Here is a 27,986-nt window from a genome sequence, read left to right as displayed (position 1 = left end):
TACGTAGCCGCGACCAGATATGTTTTGGTTGGGAATACCAATTGTATCTGAAAATGTTTCGTGACGCGCTAGCGTGACGTAAAGACCACGTGCATTGCGTAATAAGAAATACTACATGCGGCTGGGACATGAAAACTATACCGGAGATTCCGGGTATTTTAACAAAGTCGAAGGTTTTGATATTTGTGACAACAATTATTCGAGTGAGCAAAGAAGAGACATTGCGCGTAGAATATGCCGTGTCATGTAATAATGAATATTATTCCCGGACGCGCAGTGCTTAATGCTTATACGAAGGCGTTAAAGCGTTATATATAATGTTATGAGTAGCGTCAATTAAGAGACAAGTAATACGACCTCTTGGTGATAACGGTACGTTGTCGGTACTTTGTAATAGGGTTGAATATAGTTCCCAATCTAGAAGTCGATAGAAGTTATGCCGGATATGCCGGGTGTGTTGACAAGCTCAAAAACGTATAGTATTGAAATATTGTCATGTTAATTTGAATGAATTTGAAGCGTGTAGCGCGGTGACATTGGTGCTGTGATTATAACGAAGTCGCAGCGTGAAAATAAGGATAATAGATGTCCATAATATTGATAATTGCTTCAATTGTAGCTAAAAATATGTGTGTGTCAGAAGCTATCAAATTTTACAATCTGAGTGCAGCTAACACGCAGTTAGGTCGAGAAAGTTCCCAAAGCGATGTATACTGTATGTATAGTATACCACAAATCCACACATATCGCAGGATTTGTGCGCCATATGCTATCCAGATATATAAATAATTCTCCGGAGATGGACGTGGACCGGTAACACGTCGGCGACAGTGTGCCCGAGCTATGCGATTAAGGCTCGTGCGTCAATATAAAACGTATATATATCATATACATTGACTGTAACGCCATTGTAAATGCGGTCTCTCGGTAGATACAAAAAATGATCCAGACGTGGTGTGAACATCAGTACATATCTCGTAAATATCGCGAGTCTGGGCGCTGGAGACACGAGTTTAATTACAGCAACGAGCAATGACCGATCGCTTGATCAGGGCGGTCGTCCATGGCCCGCTCATGCAATCCCGTGGTCAACGCTCGAGAACAGGCTCGGATATACCCGGGTCGGAATAAGCACCTTGGATCACAGCACAAACTGAATCAATTCTCGATTTCCCAAGTTGTAGGAGTAGCATATAAACGGGGAATTGTCCGTGATCAAATATATCACGAGATATTTAAATGATATTACTGCGTCCGAATGACATTGCAGGTAAAATATATGTATCGCATGTAACTAGGTTGACGGTATCGCGGGTAAAAGGACATAGTATTGCGGAAAAAAAATTCCAGCGTGTTAAAACGCCCTTATTTAGGTAAAGGTAAATAGCAGTAAGCGAATATGTCAAAGACCTAGTATAAAGCTGTGTCCGTGAATTTATCACATTCCATGAATAGGGAATTTGGTAAGGACATAATGTACGCGCTAATCGCATTTGCGCGGAAAATAGTGAAGTTGTTGAACGTTATGGGAAATAATGAGCGGTGCGTAATATATAAGAACGAACCGAAATTCAACAAACTGTTGGTAAACTTCCGAGTTTTGTATGTTAATATGCAACAGGGAGTGTAAATAAGGTATCGAATCCTCCTGGCATAAGATGTCTCGGATGTTATAAAAGTGGAAAATAACTTCCGTATTCATATAAATCCAAGCTCAATGTTGAGGTAAGATAAGGTGAATAACGATACTTAACGATATGTTCCAGTAACGCTGTATTGTAATTAAAATGATATCACCATTGTGGTAGAAATATATCAAGTAAGCATGGTGATTAGAACGCGTTTAACTTTGAAGTTTATTTCGCGTTAAGGAAAAATGAATGAGTTGAAAAAATTATCTGCGCTACACAGAAAGAATGGTAATGCTATATTGAAATGCGTAGTTAATACCCAAAGTTTAGACCTTGGCTGAGTGACCAATAATAACCATAGACATTAGCTTTAAATAGTGATTAAATCTGCGGGACAAAATGCTTGAAGATATTTCGTTGTGAATCTATTGTTTATCAAAACAGACACACATGTACGGTAACGAATTAGTACTAACTAGCGCTTAGGCAACGCGTAGCAAATTAAAAATGGTTCCTTGCCGACAATGAGGTCATATACGAACCAGATTGTGAGGGTACGTTAGAACAGTTGAAATTACTGTTATAATTTGAGAATGAATTAGAACAACATGACGGAATAATACACGTCTGTTAGCAAATGACAGTTGTGCACTATGACTGTTGAAATTAGCAGCAGACAATCTCAGCGCGTATCCCAAAAGCACGCGGGGAATAGATCTCCAAAGTAATTGATGGAGTAGTAATCCCGTAAGTACGTATTTGGGTTTATATGCAATTCGATTGATTGTTAATGAATGTATAGTCCGAGTATATAGACTTATAGAGTACTCGAAAATTAAAATGAAGACGATATTACCCGGCCAATAACAAGGCGGCAACCAGCAATATCAAGGTAGTGCGGACTTATGTTAAAGTCATGAATCCGAAACAAAATGGTGGAATAACGAATCATAATTCGAAATTTTGTTGGGTTGTTTTTAAAAAAATGCAGAACGAACGTGGATTTTACATCACAGCCGTAAACGCGCTTATGTCGGCGTTTATAAGTAAACTCTGCACTTCAAATATGCGGTTAGAGCGCGGAAATTTCGAGGTATCGTCGAAGTAGTGAATAGAATGTTGGTTTCGAACGTTAGGAAAATTATATTGATTTACTAAAACCAGAAACATGGCCGGATCGTTGCTACGTATTGCAGCGGCAGATATATAAACCATAGTACATGTAGCGAGCAATAACACACGAATTAAATGGAACTGTAAATGCAAAACTGCTTTCGTTCGACAATTCGTATATGCAAAAAACTGTACCGTAAGGTTTGGGAGTCCGAGTGCGGTTTCTGGAGTGTCCATAGTGGTTGACGAATTAAATCCGATATTGAGGCGGCGATCCGTCTTTCGTTGAAGCCGAAATCATCTCACGAGATGCACCATGTAGAGAACGTAGCGTTGTCGGATAACCTGTAGCGGTGGCGAACGCCTGGCCCTGCGTTAGTCCTTGATCTGACAGCTCAACGATGCATGCGACGACAATTGCCTCAGATAGATGTATTGGTCGAATGAATATGAACAGTAGTAGCGTATGAGTCCCATGTGGGATATCTGAATGTGCGCGTTTATATATGGCGCGATACAAGAAGAAGGGCGTGGTCACGTGATATACAGCGTGGTACAATGTGATATAATGGCGTGTTTTATATTATAGGGTGTATGAGCCGTAAGAGGGCGCAGGGCGTTCCACAATATTTAACCAAATTCTTAAAAAAGAGGACATTTGGGAGTCCTCCGAGGACACTTTCGAAAAAGTCAAAAAGTGGACAAATCCTCTTAAAAGAGGACGTATGGTAACCCGACCATACTTACGGAATTTCCCAGAATTACCCGGAATTTACTGTTTAACCTTAGATTTAACTGCGTTTAACTCCTGAGTCCAGAGGTGGTCAGTAACGAAGTACTTATACTTTTTCGAAGTACTCAAGTACTTTTCAACTACTTGCGGTACTACTCAAGTAAATCAAATTTTGGTTACTTCTAGTCCGTAATAGTTTGTGATCTACCTACTTACTTTTCGCTATTTTCAGTTTGTCAAGTAGAAGTAGTTTAATAGGCTACCTCAATAAAAATGATAGCCTAAGGAATTTCGGGGATGTTTTCACGGAGTACCAGCATTTAATTTTCGTGAAAGTTAAGTAAAGCCCAGAATTTTCTTCGCGCTTTGCTCACAGTAGAAATGGAGAGACTTATGTGTTTTCACGATAGCATCGATGAATATAATTCAGGTAGCTGGTTTTGTGGCTCATCAGTTCACACCGCATCGTCGCCCATATAAAATCACCGCATATATGGAACTGCCGTTTCGCAATAGTGATTACCTAACATATTGTAATCTAACAGTCCATGGAGTGTCCTAATCTGGAAAAGTGCACTCTGACTTTTTTTAGCGTTAGACCGGTTTTAGCATCCCAAGGTTAAAACTTTCTGGACAAAAGGCATGAAATATATTTCCACTTTTTAGAAGTAGTAGCCTATTTGTATTTCCATCTCAATTCCCAGTATCATACTTTGAGTTCTAATTAGTTTCAGTTCTTTTGTCTGGAGAACATGCATGTTGATTGTTCAAGCATAGAAGCAAGTATATAGCAATATGCCTCTATTTTCCTAAAATAAAGCTACACTATATGGCATTTTACGATCCGCCATATATTTTATTAACGTATAGCCGCAACTTTTCGGTATTATATCTAAACTACGGCCCTTATAATATTGGGGAGGGCGCCATGCCATGATATTTTCTAAAACGGGGTGTTCGAAAAAACAAATGGATTAGTATCGCATTTCCATATCAATACTATCATTTGCATCCCATGATGCGGACGAATGCTTATTCTGTCGAAAATTGATACCTCCTGGGATTGTTCGTTAGTTTTGGGGTATTCATGGTGTTTGTCGACTACTATGGTAATTTACACCAGGCCGATATTCGTCTTATTTTCCGTAACTGCCGACTTATAGCACGGCTCACCTCTATAGGCTTTTGTAAGACACCGCTTCCGCGGATGAGGTGGCGAGGAGGAGCCTAGGTAAACCTCCAACACTTAGGTATCGGAATTCGGAAGTCGACCTCGGTCGGACTCGAACACGCACCCATTGGTGTTGCAGCCGCGGATTATACTACTGCGCTATCTCGCCACTACCTCCTGGGATGCATGGATATGAATCAAGCTTTGTAATTTTCGCATAGCTCAATTTGCAGCTTTTTGACAATCCATGCGAACGAATTACGATCGTTTTCACAACTATATTACTTACTTGAGTAGATTTAAAGTCAGTAAATTCTACTTCTACTTCAAGTAGTTTTAGGTTGCTTGTGGAAGAAGTACTTCTACTCGTACTTGAGTAGATTTTTTCGTCGCTACTTCTACTTCTATTTGACTAGCTTTCTTGACTACTTCGACCACCTCTGTTAACTGCATCCTGGTAGAAATTCTAAAATATATGCCTAAATGTCCGGAATATTGAAGGCTTGAAGTAGGCTAAAAAAATCGTAATTAAGCATAAACAATTATTTTAAGCAGATGTACGCTTTTTGAAATTTTTCTTCGTGATGCGCGCGATTTAGTGCAACATCCTTTGTGTTTGATTCGGGGCAATGATATATATATTCAGGTCCACAGCCCTCGCAAGAAATGCGATTATCAAAAATAAAGAACCATCATTTACTGAAAAGACGAGCTAATATATAAACATTATAACCGTAATTTCATAGAGTCGGCTAAGATCGTTTTGATGCTTTAGTCAAAGACAGTGGTTCTAAACCTAGGGGGCGTTTGCCTTTACTTCGATCTGATCTGATGGGGAAGATGTTGAAAGTAATCAGCTTCCAAAATAGGCCATGAGTAAGTCTGGGCGAAGGTATGCCGATTTTTTTTCTAATCAGCTTTTTAAATTTTGACTGAGCCACGGAACATTTTCAAATTGGAAATATAGATTCGCTATCATAAAAAGTTGAAAACCATTCGGACGTGCAACCTGCTGGTGCATACCGTTATTTCGGCTCTATTTCGAAAGTCATCACCTCCGGCTACCAGCTCAACCGCTAACTCCGAAGACTTGAGCGAAGAGAGGAGAAAATTATAGCAATCCACATGGTAGAACCATGCAATATTATAGACGGAATTCATTCACTAAATTTAACAACCGGTATCGTAAGCCCCGCAGAAGTTGCATCGATTTTTACAGGACTTCTATTAAAATTAAATGTTGGTACTACGTGAAAACATGTTGGTACAACCCCGAAATTCCTTAGGCTATCATTCTTATTGGGGGATTAAACTACTTCTACTTGACAAACTGAAAATAGCGAAAAGTAAGTAAGTAGATAAAATAGCGAAAATATTACGATGTAGAAGTAGAAGTACCGAAAATAAGATCTGCTTGAGTAAGTACCAGAAGTAGAGGAAAAATACTTGAGTACTTCGAAAAAGTAGAAGTACTTCGTTACTGACCACCTCCTGGTACACAACCACATGTACATGTACAAGATTTCATGAGGCCCATGAAGAAATCTGTTGCATGCCAAATATGAATACAACATAGCAATGATCAGAACTTACGTTAGAGATGCAGGGATATCTAGTCTAGAAGATCTAGATATCCGTGTAGAGATGACCCAAATTCGGACCTTTGTTCCACTCTTGTATACAGCTGACAGGCAAAGCTTCGGCAATGCGACGTTTTATTGTCTGACAATGTGTTAGTTAGGGTTACTATACGTCCTGTTTTTCACAAAATTGAAAGTCTAATCGGAGGACGCCTAAATGTACTCGTTTTTTGGAAATTTGTCCTCTTTTTTTCAGAAAAAGTATTAAAATGCCATGAAAAAGTCGACTTCCACCCCAGGCAGGACTATAAAATAGAACAATGGGTAATACGGGTGTCGATCAAAATGATGACTTTTTTTGTAGTCAACGCAGAAGTTTTAGTAGAAAAAATTTCAAATTCACCAGTTTTCTTAGCCGATAGTAGATCGAGCTTTCAGAATTTTTGAAGTGTCCTCTTTATTGGATCTCAAATTATGGTAACCCTAGTGCTAGCGCCTCATTTTAAAACCAGTCAGACTCGCTAAAGAGTGTCCGGAATTTGAGCCTAAAAATATGGTAACGCTGCCAGGAAAAGCGTAATAATTCATTTTTATCCTATATCTTTTTGTGGCATTTACACCGACTCATGATATACAATACGCACGATCGGTGTATATGCAATGCATACCATGGAGGCATGTAGGGTTGCATTTAAAACAATTGCTGGTTGCTTAAAACACTTTGTTTAAAACACGTTTAAACAGTGTTTTAAACGAAGGCCTTTTTTTTTTTTTTTTTTTTTTTTAAAGGGTTACGGAGGAACCGCAGTAAACCTCCCCCCGTATTAGGTCTTCTGTGTCGTAGGACACAGATTTCCCATCGCGGTTGACTCGCATTTTACCTTCCTTCATTTTTTCCATCATCATCATGAAGGTGCAGCGAGTTTGCATAGCCAGGCTTTGAGGGGCTTGAGTCTGCGGCCACAAGCTTGTCCTCGCCACCATGGCTATGCATGGGATACTGCCCCGTCAAGCGGTTTCAGATCCCGTTTCGGAATATGAAGGCCAAAGGCCATACTCTTCCTGGGTGTGAGAGTGATTGGAAGTATCGGTTGTACCGCTAGGGTTTCGCACCGCCCAGCGTCCAGTAAGGCGATGCTTTTTAATTTTTTTTGAAGTTGTAAAATTATATGTCTTAATTGTGTAAATACTTTCTAAATAACAGGTTGTAAGAGCCAATACGGACAATTACCACCCGATAGCCGACGTATACGATATGGGATGATTGGAACCCACAAAACAGTCGGTTCAACAGTTATAGTAGCCTACATATATATTTCATCAAAGGAGCTATATTTACCCTATATTTTCGATTGTCAATCCACTATGACGTCACGATGGACTATTCCTGACGTCATGACTTTAAAAACATGTGTTGAACAAAAGGGCCTTGTTTTAAACATGTTTGTTTTAAATATATTTATGCCGCTGGACAAAGAAGGTACAGATATATATAGCCTTGTACGGCTTTTAAGTCTCGCACCACCCCTCCGGGCTCCATGCTATCCCAGTAATGCATGAGCGTCAAGCGGGGAAGTCATGGATACCAGTGTTACTAATCAGTTCTTTGGTCTGACCCGGGCGCGGATCAAATCCACGACCTACCGAGCAAGAAGCCGCTGCCGCTTCACCATTACGCTACCATACGGGAACAGTATCGAGCAAATTCGTGGTACAAAACAATGTTTGATTGTTATTGACACCTGCAGCGGGGACTAACAGTAAACACGGGGTTAGCCTACAACGATTTGGTACATATCCACCTCGCCTACCGACACGTTCCACATTTATGTCCTTAGCTAGTCCTTTTATCCCTTATCATTTCGAGGTGGATGTTAGAGTGGAGGATCGCTACTGTTGCGTCTCGTTCGACATCCTCCTATCTGTTCATGACATCGCATTGTAGGCCTATCTTCTGTTTATTTTTATGTCCATTGGTTAACTGTCATTATCGTTAGTATTGATCTTGCCATATTTACTCATTTATAACTCCGCTGGGTGGCGACTGAATCTAAGACCTACCGGTCCCTCGTCGTCTCCCAATCTATACCAATTTACATGTGTTTGTTGGTGAGATGAATAAAGCATACTGACTGACTGACTATATTGTGTGTGACTTGTTCAGATGAAAAATATAACCCAACGATATTATTATATATTTCAGCCAGTGAGCAAGCCTCCTATTTACATGCTCTAGAGGCCAGGGATTGCCATCAACATGTGGCCGTCGAAGAAATATTACGCGGTCGCCAACATGAGATTTATATTTACGAATTGGCTCTCAAAGTTTTGAGATGTTAATTCAGCCGAAAAAAATGATGTGCTCCTTCACCACAAACCGATACCATCAGAGTTCGTACTTCTTTCTGTCAGTGCGGCGCTTTGATCTGGTATGCGAGAGGAATCGTTTCAAGCACCAACTTACACCATAGTGATACAATCTCCGAACCTACACATTCACTCCGCGACTTCGAATAGGCCTTTTGCAGGACTTCGATCACGTGACTAGGTCGCATAGCAACCACAAATTGGTTAGCAAGCTACTTTCTCGCGCACCTGCTTCAGTGCTAAATATCGCATATTGTACTGTTGATTTCTGGTTGTAATCGTTTCGGAAATTTGTTGTAGAAGTCATCAGACATTCACCTATGCTAGATGTCAATCATGTACAAAGCATTTAGAATGATATCCTCAGAATTACGCAGAAATCCATCGGTAACGTAGTCGTATTACGGTACTCAACTCTGATCATATGTACTTAAATTTATCCATTTGAAGTAAAGCGATTGGTTCATATTCTGGTAAGAGTATTTGTTAGTTCAAGCAGAACTATTTGTCTGTTGTGGAGCCTGATTTTGGATGGAAGATATGACTGAAGCAGCCGGGACCCTCAAGGATCAGGATATACTGTCTGCTGGTTAGGGTGCTGGCGTGCTGCTATAAAACCGCTGAACACATCGGAAGTATCTTTTGGGAGAACCTGCCATCAAGACTAAGCAAATCAGTGCACTTTATTGTTGCCTTATACAATGCCGATCTTATTAGCACTACTTCACAACTGCGATTGAAGTGGATTTGGCAAATCACACGCGATTTTGATAAATAGTTGATGTCACATATGTGCGCTATTTAGCGAACTAAGGGAAGTAATTATCAAATAACTCTTAGAGCAGCTCAAACGCAGTAACAAGATCGGTCATCCTATACCCAGAGGTGGTCAACGTGGTCATTGTTGGGAACCGAGTGCAAGTAATGCCTCAATTTATACTCCAGTACAAGTAGCACTAATTACTTCCAGGACATGTCCAAAGTACTTCAAGTGGAAGTAGAAATGAATTTCTGAAAAGTAGTCAAGAAATTCGTTACATGAAGCAGATTTGGTTGAGGGTCCCTTAGTTTTAGAAATTAATGCCACGTGACAACTGTAAACATTTCATGTTGCATCTTCTTGATCAACGCAAAAGGGTGATGGCACCACAAATATGTGCAATTTTCAAAAATTAATTTAGTTACCGTGGTACTGGGGCTATTTTGCCCAGTTGTTATGACAACCTCACGCTTGAAGGGGATGCAATCATGCGCCAAAGCTACTTTCTAGTTGACAAAATCCCCATCCTGACAAAAAAGTACTACCTAAAATGTGTCAAGTAGAAGTGGAAGTAGCCTAAACTCATAATGACGCTAGTACTCAGGTAAAATAGTACTTCGTTGCTGACCCCCTCTGTGTATTGGTTCAGCCAACTCAGAAACATCCTCTAAAGACGACGAACATTGTTTCTTTTGCATTGACTACGTAATATTCTGAACTTATGATATTCTTTGATTCATTGAATTTACAAATAAACTTGGAAAGAAGTGCAATTTATTAATTTTTGTGCGTTCGATACCCAGAGCATAAGAAATAGTTGAAGAAAAATGCATGTTAACCTTATCAAGTTCAATACTGCCAAGACTCTTATGCCTATGTATTTTCATCTACCTCCATAGCCACTTGTCTAGACAGATTCATAGCATCTACGGAAGAGCGCTTGTCTTGCTGTACACAAATGAAATATCATTTTCGAAGCAGACATCAGCATCGGGAAAGAAGTTCACGACAGTTAGTCAGTGGCCAGGTCATCTGCTGACATTTTCTGTTGGCATGAAACCACGCTGCCTTCTACTGCATGACCGAATTTTATGTGGTGATAATAATTGGCTCCAGGCTGAATTCTTGACGAGGGCATCATCAATTTCTTAGTTGCCTATGTTCGGCTCTCTTGGCATAATCCATCAGATCATTAATTCGTATACATGTGGTATATAGCCATGTCTTGAAACTCAAGATATTTGCACTGTGCCAAAGAGTGAAGTATTCCAATCCAGGCAATCAATCAAGTAATCCAGGCCTCGGGACAGTTTGTTGCACCCTCAATTGGAGCTGATGATCATTTTTCTTCGGGTAGTGGTACTTGGCAGCATGACAGAATGATCAATAACTTGTAATATAGGTGTAGAGGTCTAAATATTTTGAATTGTTTAACTGAGAAGCCATAAAATAGCATAAGATGTTTAATATATATATAGTATGTAGCACATGGCATGAATTCCTAACACATCAACGTACTGGCACTGGCAGTCATTGTCTCTAGGCAGTATCCTATAGCAGTATCCTATATATATTGCAATCGATATCAATCATTAAAATGCTGCAATGATTACCAACTACCACTACAATACAACTATAGTATAGTATACTTACTATCCACACCTTACTTAATGCTGCAATAAATATCACGCAGTCAATGTCCTGCAATGTCGAATTTTGTGTCATAAAATCATAGTTAACTACCAAATAACGGCTACAATGTCGATCATTTTGACGCAAGGAGTTTACATAGTTCATGAATCGAAGACATCAAACATATTTGAATCCTTGCGCATTTCCATGACACTTGCGTTTTATATAAAACGTTTACAGCCCGAAAACGATAATATACTGTATCCGAAATACGGCTACGTTAACGACGGATTTCTGCATAATTCTGACGATATCATTCTATATGCTTTGTACAGGATTGGCATCTAGCATAGGTGAATCTCTGATGACTTCTACAACAAATTTCCGAAACGTATACAACCAGAAATAAACAGTACAATATGCGATATTTAGCACTGAAGCAGGTGCGCGAGAAAGTAGCTTGCTAACCAATTTGTGGTTGCTATGCGACCTAGCCACGTGATCGAAGTCCTGCAAAAGGCCTATTACCAACTTCCCCAGATTCGGCCTCGTAAATACTCAGAAGAGGTTATAGGTCGTAATCAAGAGGAACGTTTCCATTCCGTCATACCCATATCCAATCATCACTGCATGAAATCAGAGTCTGAAATACATTTATACCATCGACGAATTACCAAGATTTATGGTGAGTGGCTGTTGGGATTGCTCGCTTCGTTGAAGCGCTGCGAGCTAGAGTCCGCGCCTGGCGCCGACACTGACCTGACACGATTACTTATTACTAGGTCTATTCATTTTTGATTCTTTACATAGTTCATTATCGTTGTGTGTTTGAGGTTGCCATGTAGGTGAGCTTCAGTGCGCACTCGTCCTCTTAACATCGCCTAGGCCCAAGTGGGTGTCTGATCACAAAGACTACTCCTAGTCGCTTCGGCATCTTCCTATCTTTCAATTTTATGAATAAACTTGAACATTTTCCACCGTGTACTCTACTCTACACAAGCCCCTCTACAGACGGATAAATCCCACTGGCCTACACTCTTAAGCATTTTCATTGCAAATGCTCACGCCAATACCTTAAAATTGAAACAAAGCTGCGTGGTGGATGTTGGTTTCCTTCACGGTTATCAAAATATGGGTCGCAGCCATACCAGAGCGAACGCTTAACGTATGAAACACTTGCTGCATTTCTTGTGGAATAAATTTATTCGCGCGATCTTCAGTGTATCGTTTGTACTTTGCATCGGGTACTATATAGCTAATAAGTCACACACGCAGAAAAATTGTTTTGTTACAATATGGCCTAATCCTGAAGCATCTATATTCCGCCATCCAACTTTTTATCTCTTCAATCTTACTTTGATCTGTAATATTTTTTAAATACCCTTGTGACCGTCAACTCCTACTTCCATGACCCCTCGACAGCCTGGATATGACACAAAATTGCCACTGGAGCTGCTCCATCCAAGCAATTGTGTAAGAATGTTTTATTCGGCATATTTTCATCCTATCAAGACACGCAATGCACAATGCGATGCATAAGACACAAGGTGACGCAGCGCACAGACAATAGGACGCCAAAACGACCAGTCGCGGTCTTTTCCACTGGCATCTACCTAAGTCTGAAGACAGACTTTTACGAATGTAATATTTATTCGGCCGTTCTTTTGACGCTCTTTCCATTCGCTTCTTGTCGAGTACGTTCGCCATCAGATCTTTTTGTCGCCATTCACCTCAATTTACCAATCAATCAATCAATAAGGTTTATTAATATTTTCATCGTTTCAAAACATCACAAGACCGCGATACAATGAAAAGATAGGAAGGTGTCGAAACAACTTGGAGTAGCTTTTAAGATCAGACACCCACCTTAGCCTAGAGGCGAAGTAAATAAGAGGCATGCACACTGAATGAAAAGTAATGCAGAGAATATAAGACGCAAGTGATAAAATGAGGTGGCATGTGGCGGAGGGCGAGGTCGATGTTAGATCGTGGTCCGGTAATCCTGAAGACTGGCTAGTCTACCTGCGAAGTAATAATGAATATATTGCTGCAATCGATATCTCATGAAAGAAACATGGAAACGGTCCGAGATTAAACGTCTAATACAATGTAGTATTTGAAATTGAAACTACTATAGTCCGTGGGGAATGTAGACATATTGCAACCAGAATACGTGTAGGAAAGTGTGTTCTCAAATTTACAGTAATGCTATGAGTAATGAAAGGCTCATCGTGCCAATAATTTACCACATATCAAAGAGAAATACCTTCTAATCCACACATTTATCCAGCGATATAATACAAAAATACATTCATCATCTTCCAACAGCCTAGATTTCTAATTCAACCACTGTTCGGTAGTGACTAAGAACCGAGTTGTGGATACTTGCAATTAAAAAAGTTCATACATTTTATAATTATGGTGGTACTGCTATTATATTGAGGGACGAGTTTGAGACAACATAGCGATATGTATTGTATACATAATGGAGAACAAAGGACTAGATAACGGCGGAATTAGGCTCATATACTCCCATAACTAGTAACACACCTTATCAGCTTTGGACAAAACCTTCATCCACGTCTAGAAATTGTTACAAACTTTGTTTGTTAGTCCCATAATTGCTGAAAGAATCGTGAAATTACTTGATTTATTATGCAACGTGAGATATAGCTATAAAATTCTCAAGCAAAAATCACCCTTCCTATCTTGTAACCACACACACTCCACAATGAAGAGCTGAGTGAGTACCTTCAACTTCATGGCGGCTGCACAGTTGGTTTCCAACTCCTTTTGTCCTGCTGAGATGTAGAACGTCTCATACCCATGTTTGTCAATACGCATCAATCTTAACCTTGTCCTGTCCTAATTGATGGAACGGTCCTGCTAGGTAGGACGCTGTTGCTAGCATGAGAGACGTTTTATTTGGACACGTCAGTTATTTAAAGCCCGCAGACGCCATTCAGCATGACGGCATGGTCTGCATTTATCGCCAAGACGCAAGAACAACTTGCATCTTTTCGACCTTCGAAATGAGAGAAAAACTTTTACTTGTAAGATGAGAAAACATTGGGTAATGACTCACCTCTGGGCAATTAGATGAGGAGTTGGCGGAGAAGGTACTGTGTGCATTTCGGCCGAGCAATCATAAGACATGGCGTAATGCTTAATGATACCTACCGTTTCAAAATTAGAATCACTCTCAGAGACAATGCCCTTACAAACGGAAAAGTCAGTCACAGTACGTATTATGTCAGATAGAGTGGTGTTTTTCACGTGAATTGATTCAATAGCGGCACTAGTATTCAAAAACCAACCATAGTATGCAAGATGAATCTTGAGACTGGTATGGATTTTCATCGTGATCTTAGGAGGTATCACAATGTCTGAACCTGAGTACAGCATTACGTGATCATCTTTCATCTGGAATTGCCACGATTTTGGAAGATAGCGTGCTGCACTATTCTCAAGATCCTGTAAATTCTGGTGGTATACAGTGTCAGTACATTCCAACTTATTCGAAGTTGAAGGTGATGCTTTTCGACGCTTCACGCCCGGAAACCTCTTTTCTGGCATATTCAATGTTGGGATAGCTCCGATCTTTAGATTGGCCTGGAATCGACCTGCAAACAAGAATCATAATTCAAGAAAAAAACTTGATATGCCACAACTGGAACATTACATGCCACTGGTTTGTCAGCTCTAAAATCGCAGGTATGGAAAATATCTTGCTTAATAATTCAGTAAATCAATTTAAGTAGCCCACTAAAAATCAATGTATTCCAACACAGGTTTATCTATCTCTACAGGTATCGGAAAAATATATTGCTATGTGGCAAAAATATATTGCTATGTGACTGAAGTCTAACTTTTAACTTGCTTTGTTTGATTTTGTTCAGACTCGTAGCTGTAGAAAAATGAACAAATTTATTGTCGATTGCCTGTGTTTACCAGACCACGAATTGAACAGTAAATGAAAAAGCCAGGTTATTGATGGGTTGCCTGTCGAAGCATTATTACGATTGTATGGGATGGTGAAGATCCAACAATGTGCGGTGTGATGCAATAAACTTAGCTGGAACAACTGTGCCATCATGTACCAAAGACTGCAAGAATACTACTGGGGATGCACAGCGTACTGGTGGCCATGGGGACCACTTCTCGATCTTGTGCGTGTATGAAAGACATATAGTGATATCTAGACACAAGAAAAAGTTGTGGGTTCAGAACAAGCATAGTAACTGTACCAGAAACGATGGTTAAGGAGCGAGTTCCACAACAATAATATGAGTCCACCAAACTTTGACAATGATACTTCATACGATGCATGTTACATGCATGTAGTGTAGATCGACATACCGTACAGTGATGTTGGATAGGCCTATATATATTCATGACACACCTACTAGCTGTGGCCATTTTGGGCTTGCTCAGGTAAAATCAGCAGGGTTGTGGCATCCGGCGTGACACTGTTGTCAAATCATGATGCGGATCGCTGATCCATCCGTTGTGGCATATCCATACCCACACAAGACGGGGAGATCTATATACTCTATCAACGTACAGAACAAACCATGAATCAATGTACCAGAGATGAGCACGGATTAGGATTAGGTTTTGAAAAAACAGGATTTGTGAAATTTTGTCGGATTTGGATTAGACATTTTTTTCAGAACGGATTAGGATTTGGATTGGATATATCTATTTTCTGGGAGATTGAAATGTCGTGTGGCGAATGGCGACAAACTTTATTCAGATCAGTTATTAATGTACTTATGGTTTCTAAGTTATCTTTAATCAAGTGAATCGTTAGTTGTGGAAGAACATTTTCGAATCCCTCCATTGCATAAATTAGTATTTTTTTCTGAATTTCCAGTTGGAATCGGATTAGGATTGGACATGGACTTGAATATGAGAATGTTATGGATTAGGTTTCGGATTTGGATTTGAAGGTTCGGATTTGGATTGGATTAGGACATAGAAATTTCAAATCCGCTCATCTCTGCAATGTACTATGCAAGACTGCTCGACTTAAAATGCAGTGCAAAGAAAGCGTATGGGTCACTCAGAAATTGATAAATGAGGAGCGACGTTAGCTGGCTAGTGAGTGGCTATTCATCCACTTCCAAGATATTCGCTCATGAATATTACGTCAGTGACGGTCACATGTATCTAAATTTCTTTGATGAAAATTAGCACTGAGCAGTGCATGATTCAGCAACAGCACATATAATATTGTGCATAAATATTCTGAATTACGGTAGGCTTCCATTAAAAAGCTATAAGCACTACGGCAGGGCTGGCCAACCTTTTTGGCCAAAGGGCCACATTCGATTGACGAACTTTTGCGCGAGGCGCGAAAATATTTTGAAGTTCATAGGTCAATTATGTTGTCATTTGATTATATTGCGGGCCTGCTGTATATCGCTGGGCCAAGTTTGCGAGGACTGGGATATTCGGCGCATGGACATATCGATATCGAAAGCTGCGACCAAGAAGGGTCAAGCATTTCGTGCCTGGGTTTCATAGTCGACGGTCTTACCGCGTGCGGGAACGCAAGGTCGCATATGTTGAACGACACATTGTCTCGTAATCGCGAATAGTGTTAGACTCAATCTGATACATTAGGTGCTCTTCCATTTTCAAAAAATGGCAACAATATTAAAAACAAGCAATCGAGTGACCACATATTGCGCTAAGCTTGTAGAAATTTTTTACCTTTGATACATCTATCGCAAATTATTCTGCTTTATTGTAGTGTACGAAGATATATACCAATATGTGAATGACTGATGGACCAGTCAATTCGTCGGAACTGATATTTTAGCCATAACATCTCAAGTGTGGCGGCCAGACTAATCAAATTTTTGGTTGGCCTTGCAAGTTCAAAATCTGTGCAATCCATTTTTGATGATATTAGAAATTTCGGAAATTACCTCGCGGGCCACTCAAAACCTTCTCGCGGGCCACGGGTTGGCCGGCCCTGCACTACGGTAACGCACAAAGCATAGAGTGTCACTGGATAATTTACTCACCTTTTAAAAAATCTGAAGGCTTGAAATGATTCTCGCAAATTTTCAAATCATCTCTTCTATATAATTCGTCCAGATGAGTATCTCGGCGAACACTCTGTATAACTTTTTCGAGACTTTCCGCCCATTCATATTTGGCGCCGCTACAAAAACGTTTAGCAGGAACTTTATATAGATGCGCCGTAGAAGATGATTTATCGCATCCCGGTATGCAGCACTGCTTCACCATTTCGATCCAACGAAGTTAAGTTATATAAACTTATATTCAACAGCATAAAATTACGCTACAGCGAACAAGCAAGAGTATCTGACTATAGATACGTTGATAACTAACCTACGTACAGGGTTGCCAACTGCTAGTGGTTCAAAAGAGCCAAATTGCTCTTCAAAATGTGCCAAATGGCCCTTCAAAGAGCCAACTATTTTCGATTTCAACCAATATGCTTATAAATTACACCTAAAACACGAAAACGATACGTTGTCAACAGGCTGTGTACTTTTAATTAGAGTGGAGTGAAAATAACTTTTTATCGAAAAAAGGGGGTTCCTAAATCCCGACAAATGACCTGAAACTTCAATAAAAATTGACTACAGGGAATTTCTTCTATTTTCCAGCCGGCAACCCCCCAATTTCTGCGCACAAGGGGGTAAAATCGCACAACTCGACAACCACTGGTCGTAAAGTCGTAAAGCTCAAAAGCTGTCAAAACATCATGTTTCTATCTGTCTTGAGAAGAAAGTTTTCTCCATTGTGAACACAAAACGAGTTACACCATTGAAGCAGGTGGCGGGAGAAACTAAGTTACATGTTATGTGATTTACACAAGAACAGCTAAATAAATCAATCTAATTACATACACTTGTAAGAGCTGTTACTCCATTTTTAGAACAGGTCCGCGGGCGACTCATTTGGTCCTTGCGGGCTACCTCAGGCCCGCATTGGTGGCCCCTGATCTAGCATATGGGCCACGAGAGAAGCACTGTGATGGCAATATAAGTCGCTCAAATGATGACATAGGCCTGCAAATCCTAACATCCGAGGTTAGAACGAGAACTAAAGAAGAGCGTATCGACTTTAGTAAAATGCGCCAAATTGGAGCCAACGCGCCAAACGTAATTTTTCGTTGCCAACCGACCTTTAAAAGTGCCAAATTTCCGAAATATAGCTCTCAAATGCGCCAATTGGCAACACTGCCTACGTAGGTTAGTTATCTATAATCTGACGTAAACATGGAATTACAACGACCACTGAGCTACAAACCGATTTTTTGGTTTCGTTCCGCTTCGCGGAGGCTGATACTGCATCACGGATCGCTACGCGGGATGCGGCATCATCATCATCATCATTGGTTTATTAGCAATTTTATCAGTTCAATACACCACAAAAAATGCGATACAATGAAAAGACAGGAAGATGTCGAATCGACTTGAGTAGTCTATGGAATCAGACACCCACATGGGCCTAGGCGATGTAGAGAGGAGGCATGCACACTGAATGAAAGTAAAGAGGATAGGCCTAGTATAGAAAAGCGACAAGGAATAGGGCGGCATGTCATGGGCACCGAGATCGATAGGTCAGTCGTGGTCTCGTAATCTTGGCGATGGACTGATTTATTTAGTAATAATTGCTTGTATTTCGACTTGAATGTGGACATACTCGTCGACTGTCGGATGCTCAATACACCACAAAATGCGATACAATGAAAGGATAGGAAGGTGTCGAAGCGACTTGGAGTATTCTATGGAATCAGACACCCGCCTTGGCCTAGGCCAGTGGTTCCCAACGTGAGCGATTTAGCGGTCTATGGGGGGCGAAAATGACGAAGGGGGCGATAGGGGGCGAAAATGGACAGATGGGGCGAGAGGGGGCGAAAATAGCAAAGGGGGCGATAGGGGGCGATGACGCCTCAAAACGGCTGACCTTTTTTTTAAACAACCCACGGAAATTTAGTTGCGAAAGTGTCAAATTCGACTTCGAGCCGAAAAGTTGACCATTTTTTAGTCAACTAGCCGATGATTACAGTTTGTATGGCCATTAATCGGTACACAATTTTTTTTTTTTTTTGGGGGGGGGGGGCGATGATCGGTGTTGAGCTTGAAAAGGGGGTGATGGGTCGAAAAAGGTTGGGAGCCAAGGCCTAGGCGATGTAAAGAGGAGGCATGGACACTGAATGAAAAGTAAAAGAAGATAGTAATCTATAGAAAAAGCAAGCGACAAAATGGGGTGGCATGTCATGGAAGACGAGATCGACATAGGTCAGGCCGTGGTCCGGTAATGTTGAGGATGGACTAGTGTTCACTTGTAGTAATTGTTTGTATTTCGACTTGAATGTGGACAACTGGACAATGGACATGCTCGTCGACTGACGGATGGCCTGCAGGATACTGTTCCACACGTCAGGCCCGGCATATTTGATAGAGCGATGATCCTTTCGGTATATCATATGATATTTGGACGACGTTGACGCGCGTGTGTTGTACTTGTGCGCTTTTCATTCCGAGGTAAAGAAGTCATTGATATATTCGGGGCAATGACCGCATGTACTGATAAACTTGGCGATTTCTAGTTTCCGCATATCTTCTATGTTTAGGACATCGAATCTCTTCAGCAGCTACTTGTTGGATTGACAACCAGGCCCCTTTGAGGCCCTAGCTAGGATACGGAGTACCTTATGTTGAAGTTTTTGCAGCGGCTCGAGTGCAGTTTTACTGGCAGCACCCCAACAGAGGATGCCAATCAATCAAGCAATCAATCAATCAATCAATCAATCAATCAATCAATCAGGTTTATTAATATTTTCATCGTTTCAAAAACATCACAAGACTGCGATACAATGAAGAGATAGGAAGGTGTCGAAACAACTTGGAGAAGCATTTAAGGTCAGACACGGCCACCTTAGCCTATAGGCGAAGTAAATAAGAGGCATGCACACTGAATGAAAAGTAATGCAGAGAATAAGACGCAAGCGACAAAATGAGGTAGTATGAGGCGGAGCGCGAGGTCGATGTTAGGTCGTGGTCCGGAAATCCTAAAGACTGGCTCTAGTATTAATTTAGAAGAAATTGCTTGTATTTCGACTTGAATGCGGAGATGCTCGACGACTGTCGGATAGCCGGCGAGATGCTATTCCAAAATTGGGGCCCGGCATACTTGATAGAGCAATGCGTTTTATTGTATTCAGTCCTGATCATGTGATGTACTTGTGCGCTTTTGTCTCAACTGTATTCTATTGTATTGTAACTTCGATTGGATTAGGGATTTAAAGGGTATCAGAATAAGAGCCCAGGCTGGCATGAAGTGTCTAAAACTGTAGAACAGGCCGCACTTCTGTGATAATTTAGTGTCAAAAGGGCCTGAATATGACTCTTCCAGGACATGTCCGAGTCCAGTAGAACCCCGAGATATTTGGAATTTTCTGTGTTGGAAACGGGCTGACCAGCGATGTTAACGGTTAGACTATTTTTTGAATTTAATGTCAGCAATTGTGATTTCGAGGCGTTTATGGAAAGGTTATTTTGGGCCGGCAGCGACGCAAATTGGCATTTCGCACGGGGCGTATTCATCTGCGGGTCGCATTTGTACTGTGGCGCTCAGATTGTAAGGACGGGATAATTCGGCACCGACTTTTCAGGGGCCTATTTGGACGATTATATATATATATATATCGAATGTTTCGGCCATTTTCGACCGAAGTTTTCTGGCTGTAGATATTTTTGGCATTACACATTGCAGAGTCGAATGTTGGCCAAAACATTTCATCTCTTTCTCTAGTGGGGCGCCGAAACGCATTCAAAATTCGGTAATGCTGCGTAATATATTAATAGCAATAATTGACACAGATCGTATAAAACTCACATTAGTTATGCCTTCAGGTTAATTGTATTGCATGTTATATGCGAGGCCAAACCATTCAACAAATACTGTATTCTGTTGTTGTTGTTTGCGGCATTCATGGTGTTTGTCGACTACTATATGGTCATTTGCACCAGGCCAATATTCCTTATATTTTTGATTCCGTATCTGTTGACTTGTAGCACGGCCCACTTCTAGGCTTTTTGTAAAACACCGAAATGACACAAACATACAGGGTTCAAATAGTAATATTTGATATCCCCACCTAGGGTTGCATTTAATACAAACGGTGTCGTAAAACACTTTGCTTAAAACATGTTTTAAACAGTGTTTTAAAAAATTATTATAAAAAATTGCGTTTTTTAAGTGGTAAAATTATGCCATAATTGTATAAATACTTTACAAAAAACATGTTGCGTGAGCCTACGGACAATTACCACCCGACATAGCCGACGTATATCGATATGGGATGGCATTGCTACTCTCAAAATAGTCGGTTCAACAGCAATAGCACATATATTTCGTCAAAGGAGCTTTTTTACCCTTTATTTTCAATTGTCAATGTCGATCCACTATGGCGTCACAATTGAATATTCGTGACGTCATGGTTTTAAAAAAAACATAAAAACCAGTAAAAACATGTTTTAAATTAGGGCCTTGTTTTAAACATGTTTGTTTTGAATTGATTTTTGTTTTAAATGCAACCCTATCCCCACCCCATTAACGCAACTGACTGCCAAACCGTCATGGAATCGTCTTGATTTTTTTCTTCATTTGCTTTAGCGAGGAATTTCACTTTTTCTGCTACATATTTCTATACCAATCCGCCCTAGAAGATGCACGCAATTTTTCCCAATTAAAATTAACTATATAGGTGACAAGGCCTTGTATTTTGTCTACTGTTACTGCATGTATCATCATTATATCACCCTAATCACTCATCTTTTTGTTAAAGCTAACGAAAGCGTAGGCCCTATACTGCTTACAGTGCCATGCACTGTAAATCAATGGGTGGGGAAATAGGTGTGTTTACCAGATTTCCACAGTAGCGTGATGTGTAAATCAGGTAAACGGAACTTTGAGGTAGCAAATTGTGCTTTCGCACTCCTTCCAATCAATGTTCCCTCTAATTTTTCACGAGTCTCCGCGCACTCACGAACTCACTGCGCGGTCCCTTGGACAACAGTGCGTAACGACTAAAAATGGTCATCACTTCGGATTTTTGTGCGCAGCTTAGATTTTCTGTGCGCAGAGACCGTGTCAGCACTGCGCAATTGCGCACGTGCGCAGCTTAGAGGAAACATTGCTTCCAATGGGTGTAGATGAGTCAAATATAGTAAATTCTCATGGAAATATACCCTAGGGGTGTAATATGGGTTCTATTGTCGTGTAGCGTACCATTCAAGAAATCTAAATAGGTGATACACGAAACCTCCCCATCCCTGGCATACATCTCCATATAAGGACTCAGGTGTTTAACTCATTTACGTCCATTGGAAGGGCGTGAAAGCATTTGGGCCGAATAACGCGGTTGTCCGGGTTATCCGGTGTCGGTAGAAGGCGGATTCGACTGTATATCTCAAAGGCCTCAAGCTATATTAGAGATACACCGTTCTATCATAATTATGAATACATTCGAACTCTTTTCCATAAATTATGCCGTTACCATAACAAAATCGAGAAGTCGGGAAATATATCTACTTCAACTTAGAAGTGTAGTTTCGAGCCGTTCCAAAAAGCACTTCTTCCAATCATACTTAAGTAGAATTTTCGTCACTAGCTCTACTCAAACTTGAGTAAATTAGTCGTCTACTTTGACCACCCCTGATTAGCAGTTAGCAGCTAGCATCTCGCATTCGAATAATCTCATAAAACGAAATTTTGGATTTTATTTTTATTTCTACGTCGTCATGGCAAAAACAACAAACAAATAAACAAAATATAAATGCACAAAAATGTTGCGACGGGCCACATTGAAAACATATTTCATTTCAAACACAGCCCTAACAATCGATTAAGAGGTTGGAAGTTGTGAACATAAAGAAGACCCCGTATTCATCTGAAGCGGGGCGTCAAGATGACTAATTTGAGTTTGGTGAGTTGATCTCATATAATGTTCTCGGTAATACTGATTAGTGAAGACAGGACCTTGAAGAGTGACCATAGAGAATGTCCCATTGCAGTCACTTTGAAAGCGATTTGATTGTGCAAGTGGAGCTGAATTTTGCGGATAATTGTCGTTGGGATATCGCGACCAATCGACGAAGGGAGTTGGTCTGTTGACTACGGGGCGAAAGCTGTCTCGATATTGACCAATCTGCCCTGTGCTGTAGACCTCGAAACTTCGTCCATCTTTGTCCATTTCATGTAAGTTATATCGTCGGCACCCGGATTCCCCATAGCAGTCAAGGTCGGATTCCGAGTAATGTTGTTTGCTTCGGTTCAGCGTAATAGCACTATCGATATCTTCAGATGATGATCGTCGTGGATTTTTAGTGCCTCTGGCACCGTCTTCCCGAAATCCCTTGGCGAATGGGTTGTTCTCGATCTTGAGTTTCGTCAACTGGAAAATGTGGACAGTGTTAACGCACTTTCATTGGTCTATTAACCAGGGTTGTAACCAAGTCACAAGGCTTAGCGTCACAAGTCAATCTCACTTTTGTAGTTTCGACTCGAGTCAAGTCGAGTTATTTTCAATTTACCACCGAGTCAAGTCCGAGTCCGAGTCAGTGAGTAGAGGGTCGATTCCGAGTCATGGTAAAATTACTCGAGTCCGAGTTGTGTTAACTGCTCAGTTTCCAGTTAAGGTCTTGTTGAACTCACTTTTTATGAATCTGTTTAGTGATGTCGAATAATTCGCATTTATATTATACCATTCTTCTTCACTTTTCACAGTTTCTGGTCGCATTTTTAAGTACCAGTACTGATGGACGAAATCCCAACAGTCTGGTTGCTTTACTATTCTTCGAAAGTATACAATGAAATGTCGGTCTTGGCCGTCTAAGTATCGAGTCACTTATTGACTTGGTTCGAGTCGTGTGCAATGACTCGAGTCCAAGTCGAGTCAATACACAGATTGACTCGAGTCGAGTCGAGTCATTTCCGTATTTTAAGAAAATGACTCGAGCCAAGTCGAGTCATCAGAATATCGTGACTCGAGTCGAGTATAGTGACTCGATTCATTACAACCCTGCTATTAACATCTATAAAATGGTGCAATACGCATTGACGCATGTTTTTCGCCCAGCGCACCCAGTATACACTTGGGGCTACGGTTTGTAACATTCTGATTGGCATTATTTCATCAGGATAGGATGCCATGTGTCTTTTAGATTAATATTACGGAAGCAATGGATAGCATGTTCCAAATGCCAAGCAAGTCCTTGCTCCAAAACGCGTGGCTATTTTGGACACCTTTTCACAGTAGCCTATATCATCAGTAAGCCTATATCACAATATGATAGTGAGATATAATTTAAAAGCGGGCGAAAGAATGTAGGATTCGTCATATATAGGGCAGTGCACTTACCTCTGTGTTTTGATAAGCAGTCACTGTCACAAATGTTGTCAATGGCAACGGGAAACTTTGCATATAGTTTAGATGAGCTGGGTCGTTTGACTCCACAATATGAATGCAAATACAATAACGATGCATTGAATGCACGATGAGCTGAGAACGAAAAGTGAAATCAGGGTCCAATGAAAATTCGCAAAGCGTCCGACTACCTTTCCGTTGATAAAATTTGAACTAGAGTTCGAATTGGTAAGCTTGACTTTATGAAACGATACTGCTGACTTCATCCACTTTTCACCAGTTGCGGGGGAATCTTGGTGTATGAAATACCGTTTCGGAAATTCCACTTCTCCAGGTCCAGCTGCAACCCAATAACCGTGCTAGAAAGAAATAACTTACTGTTGATTGGATAGTGTGTAAGATAATTGTTGAAGAAATTTTACCTGAAAGCGATACCTGCTACCATCCACTCGTTCTACACTCATCAGCACGCAGTATCGGGATTCGGGATTCAAACCAGCAAGTCGTATTCTACATCCAGGGAACATTCGCCTGAAGCAAGTGAATGATTCTTTTTATATAAATCACCGTGAACATGATGCACACTCGTGCGAGAGGATAAAGGATGAATTAAATTAGTCCCGGCTTCAACAATATGAAAATATGGCACGAAAAGGACTAGGAAGAATTGATCGAATGAGGGGCTAAATCTAAAGCGGCGCACTGGATCTTTCGAATCGAGGGATACAATTTAAATGCTCATATTAGCTGAGTGAAGAATACGGAATTGACAATGATAGTTTTTCATGAGTAGGCTATCTATCCATCACGCATGCTCAGCGTTCAGATTTCGAAATTATAACATTTGTTCTATGAAATGCCGCTATAGTAAACAGTTACATATTCCCTGCGATCCCACCTAGGACTTACAGAATTGGTATAAATTGATAACACTGTATTACGACTAAGTCATAAAAAATGTCGCTGTCAAATAATGCATAGAAAATAACTACGTATAGTCACACGCTCCCGTGTACTTTGTCTTTGTAGTTTGCACCCATGTTTGATATGAGCATTGAGCATGAAAACGACCAATGCTTGAGGTCGTAGGTTACTTATTACATAGAATGTAGTTAACCTATATATGTAACGCTAAACCGACCTTCCCGATTTCGTTAAAATCATCTCTGTTCCAACACTGTGAAACTGCTGCCAAAGCTGATACTGTTCCAAGGTAACTCGGACGGCCATGTTTTGCGCTTGATTTCGGCACACATCTCTTACGGGCTGAACTGAATGAATATGATTCACTGCTAGGGAGGAATGATTGAAGTTGGACCGATCACAAACAGATGCTGTAATGTAAATGGAAGATATGAAATGGAAAGTGTAAAATATTCGTTTATCACGCAGCAACATTAGTCCTAAGCATATCTTATAACGTTGAGGGTGCCGCCACACAGTGCCAAAACCGAGGTGGCAACCATTTCGCGGGCATTATCCTGATGAAAGTCTTGGAATCTAAGATATACAGGCGCAAATTTAGCATTCATCAATCCGCTGTCGATTTACATAATGACGAACGCCATTGCCTTTTTCACTCTATTGTGTATTGTTTTGTATTACAGGGACCTTCTGCTTGAGGACATCAAAACACATTCTTCATATTCACTTAAACTCAAAACAGATATTCCTTCCCGTCAATAATCAGATACGTTTGCCTGTTTATCGATGCATATATTCCTATTGTCCAACCAATTGTAGCCATTTATTCGAGACTTGATAGTCACCAATTCCAATAAGACTCGATTTCAAATGAGAAAGTGTACTTTCAACAGAAGACGAAATACGCGACAACTCATACATACACTGACAACTACACAACTTGCAACCTTAATTCAACTCTCCAATTCGCAACACATCACATATCATATCATAACGTTCCTGGCCCAAATGTCTGACTTCACAACATATATGAAACATACCTGCATTGTATGGTTCCACCGCCGCGAACCCGTAATTGTTGTGGATATCTGTGTGGGTATAATTTCTGCGCCCAGAAAGAAACACCTCATCCGATCCGTCCACAAGATAGCCAGGTGCGATCTGCGCTGAAGAATAGATTCCTGCCATTGATGCCGTACTCTCGCGTATTTCCACCTCGATTCCAATTCAATATTTTGTAGAATAGCCGAGGTGTCGAACATCGCAGCATTATATGACAGCCCGCACTGAAAGCGCTCCCATTTTTTCATTACTCTTCAACTATATCGGTGGATAACTTCATTGAAGATGCCGACTACTAAAATTTCGCACTTTCGTTGTCATCGCGTGGCCCCTATGCCGCTACTATTTCGCACTTCTGCTGACCGGCCAGTCTCGTAGCCTAATCCCCAGCAGCCGGCGCTGGTCATTTAAGAACACGCAAACCGCCATGCAATTTGTTACTGATAAGTACAGTCCTTCTGACAAGTTGTGCAATATCCTTACCGATACAATGATAGAAATTGTGCGTACCTGAAAACAGCATTACTCGATGTCTTATCAGAACTTTGCAGTTTTCACCATTGTCGCACGAAGTGCGAGAATTTGTCAGGGGTTTAAAACCTGATTGCGCTAACTGCGAAGATTTGGAAGACTTAATCTGAAGATTTTTATTTACCTAAATGGCGAAAATCAACAGACGAGACTTATTGTTGGAACGATGCTAATCCTATCCATGCAAAGCAGATCCTATGCAGGGTTCAATAAACGGCGCCTCATTTTATTCTGTCTTTATATTTTCCATCTACTGGCCACCCTTTCATAGCATTGATATTTTGAGGTAATTTTTGAGTGATGAAAATGATACTGTCGATTAGAATATTTACGAGTAGAAAAAACACGATGCTAGTTACAAAGTTATAAATTTTCCCGATTTAATCTATAAAGCATAGGAATTAGGGATGGTGTGAACTTCTAAAAGGTTCAGGTTCGTGTGAACGAGAACCTTTTTGAAAGGTTCTGTGTGAACGCGAACGTGAACTTCAAGACGTCATGTGACGTCATATTGCTAATTCCAGCCCTATATTTTAGTGAAGTGATAGCCTATGTTTTTAATGTAGTGTAGCCCAGTGCTCTTCAACCGGGGTTGTCGTACACCCTAGGGCAGGGGTTCTCAACCCGCGTCCCGCGGGCCGCATGCGGCCCGCAGACGATTTTTTGCGGCCCGCGACATCTTTCAATATGACCGCAATTACTACTGGCACAGTATTGTTATGGAAGACCGATGTGGCACATTTGTCGAAGAACAATTGTTGTAAGAAAGCCTAGAAGCTTGATATGATAGCACGATTGTTTCATCTAGAGTTATACATATCACCTGATTTTGGAGAAAACGTTGCTAGTTTGGTTTCAAGCCTAGCAATCCATATTGCGAAGCATTTGAAAAATTGCCGACGACGTGACAGACGCATTGTTCAAAATTGCTTGGAATATCGCTAAAGCCAAGAATCTGCTAGTGAAGATGGGACTTCAATAAAACTATAACGTACTGTGCGATTGTCTGTGCAGTTGTCTGATTAAACAGTCGCCAGAAGAGTAATAGCGATATCAGTCGAT

At 40.7% G+C, this 27,986-nt stretch overlaps 2 protein-coding genes across 8 annotated transcripts; both read right to left on the bottom strand.

Moving 5' to 3' along the window:
• Positions 1–12,722: 12,722 nt before the first annotated feature.
• Positions 12,723–17,326, bottom strand: LOC145455748 (uncharacterized). Of its 7 annotated transcripts, none has more exons than XR_013920413.1 (5): positions 17,023–17,326; positions 14,073–14,610; positions 13,687–14,012; positions 13,538–13,611; positions 12,723–13,009 (listed from the first exon to the last, which is right to left on the bottom strand). XR_013920413.1 is itself a non-coding variant. In XM_080333727.1 (3 exons), the coding sequence occupies exons 1-3, from the start codon at positions 17,246–17,248 to the stop codon at positions 13,922–13,924; spliced, it is 855 nt and encodes a 284-aa protein (XP_080189853.1). In that variant the 5' UTR covers positions 17,249–17,326; the 3' UTR covers positions 12,723–13,921. The 7 variants fall into 7 exon arrangements, 1 of the variants encoding a protein (XP_080189853.1); XR_013920412.1 differs by having other exon boundaries at positions 12,723–13,611; positions 13,687–13,788; positions 13,842–14,012; XR_013920410.1 differs by having other exon boundaries at positions 13,538–14,012.
• A 5,423-nt stretch (positions 17,327–22,749) lies between these two features.
• On the bottom strand, positions 22,750–26,585 carry LOC145454922 (T-box transcription factor TBX6-like). Its single transcript, XM_080332855.1, has 6 exons — positions 26,372–26,585; positions 25,549–25,741; positions 24,830–24,938; positions 24,599–24,766; positions 24,402–24,542; positions 22,750–23,435 (listed from the first exon to the last, which is right to left on the bottom strand). The coding sequence occupies exons 1-6, from the start codon at positions 26,517–26,519 to the stop codon at positions 22,887–22,889; spliced, it is 1,308 nt and encodes a 435-aa protein (XP_080188981.1). The 5' UTR covers positions 26,520–26,585; the 3' UTR covers positions 22,750–22,886.
• Positions 26,586–27,986: the final 1,401 nt, after the last annotated feature.

Source organism: Botryllus schlosseri, chromosome 14, assembly GCF_051294905.1.
Source record: "Botryllus schlosseri isolate E-star chromosome 14, Bs_hap1, whole genome shotgun sequence".
In the NCBI taxonomy this organism is placed as follows: Eukaryota; Metazoa; Chordata; class Ascidiacea; order Stolidobranchia; family Styelidae; genus Botryllus; species Botryllus schlosseri.
The sequence above is the reverse complement of the archived record's forward strand: the minus strand, read 5'-3'. Positions and strand labels throughout refer to the sequence as shown.

Bases quoted from the DNA above. Each gene is read 5' to 3' on its own strand.
- LOC145455748 (XM_080333727.1), bottom strand. From the start codon at position 17,248: ATGGTGAAGCAGTGCTGCATACCGGGATGCGATAAATCATCTTCTACG. The intron at 14,611-17,022 runs GTGAGTAAATTA...TCTTGTTTGCAG, and splicing joins GCCTTCAGATTTTTTAAAAG to GTCGATTCCAGGCCAATCTA. The intron at 14,013-14,072 runs GTGAGTCATTAC...CTCATTTCGAAG, and splicing joins CCTCATCTAATTGCCCAGAG to GTCGAAAAGATGCAAGTTGT.
- LOC145454922 (XM_080332855.1), bottom strand. From the start codon at position 26,519: ATGGCAGGAATCTATTCTTCAGCGCAGATCGCACCTGGCTATCTTGTG. The intron at 25,742-26,371 runs GTATGTTTCATA...TTTACATTACAG, and splicing joins GGTGGAACCATACAATGCAG to CATCTGTTTGTGATCGGTCC. The intron at 24,939-25,548 runs GTCGGTTTAGCG...CACTTGCTTCAG, and splicing joins ATTTTAACGAAATCGGGAAG to GCGAATGTTCCCTGGATGTA.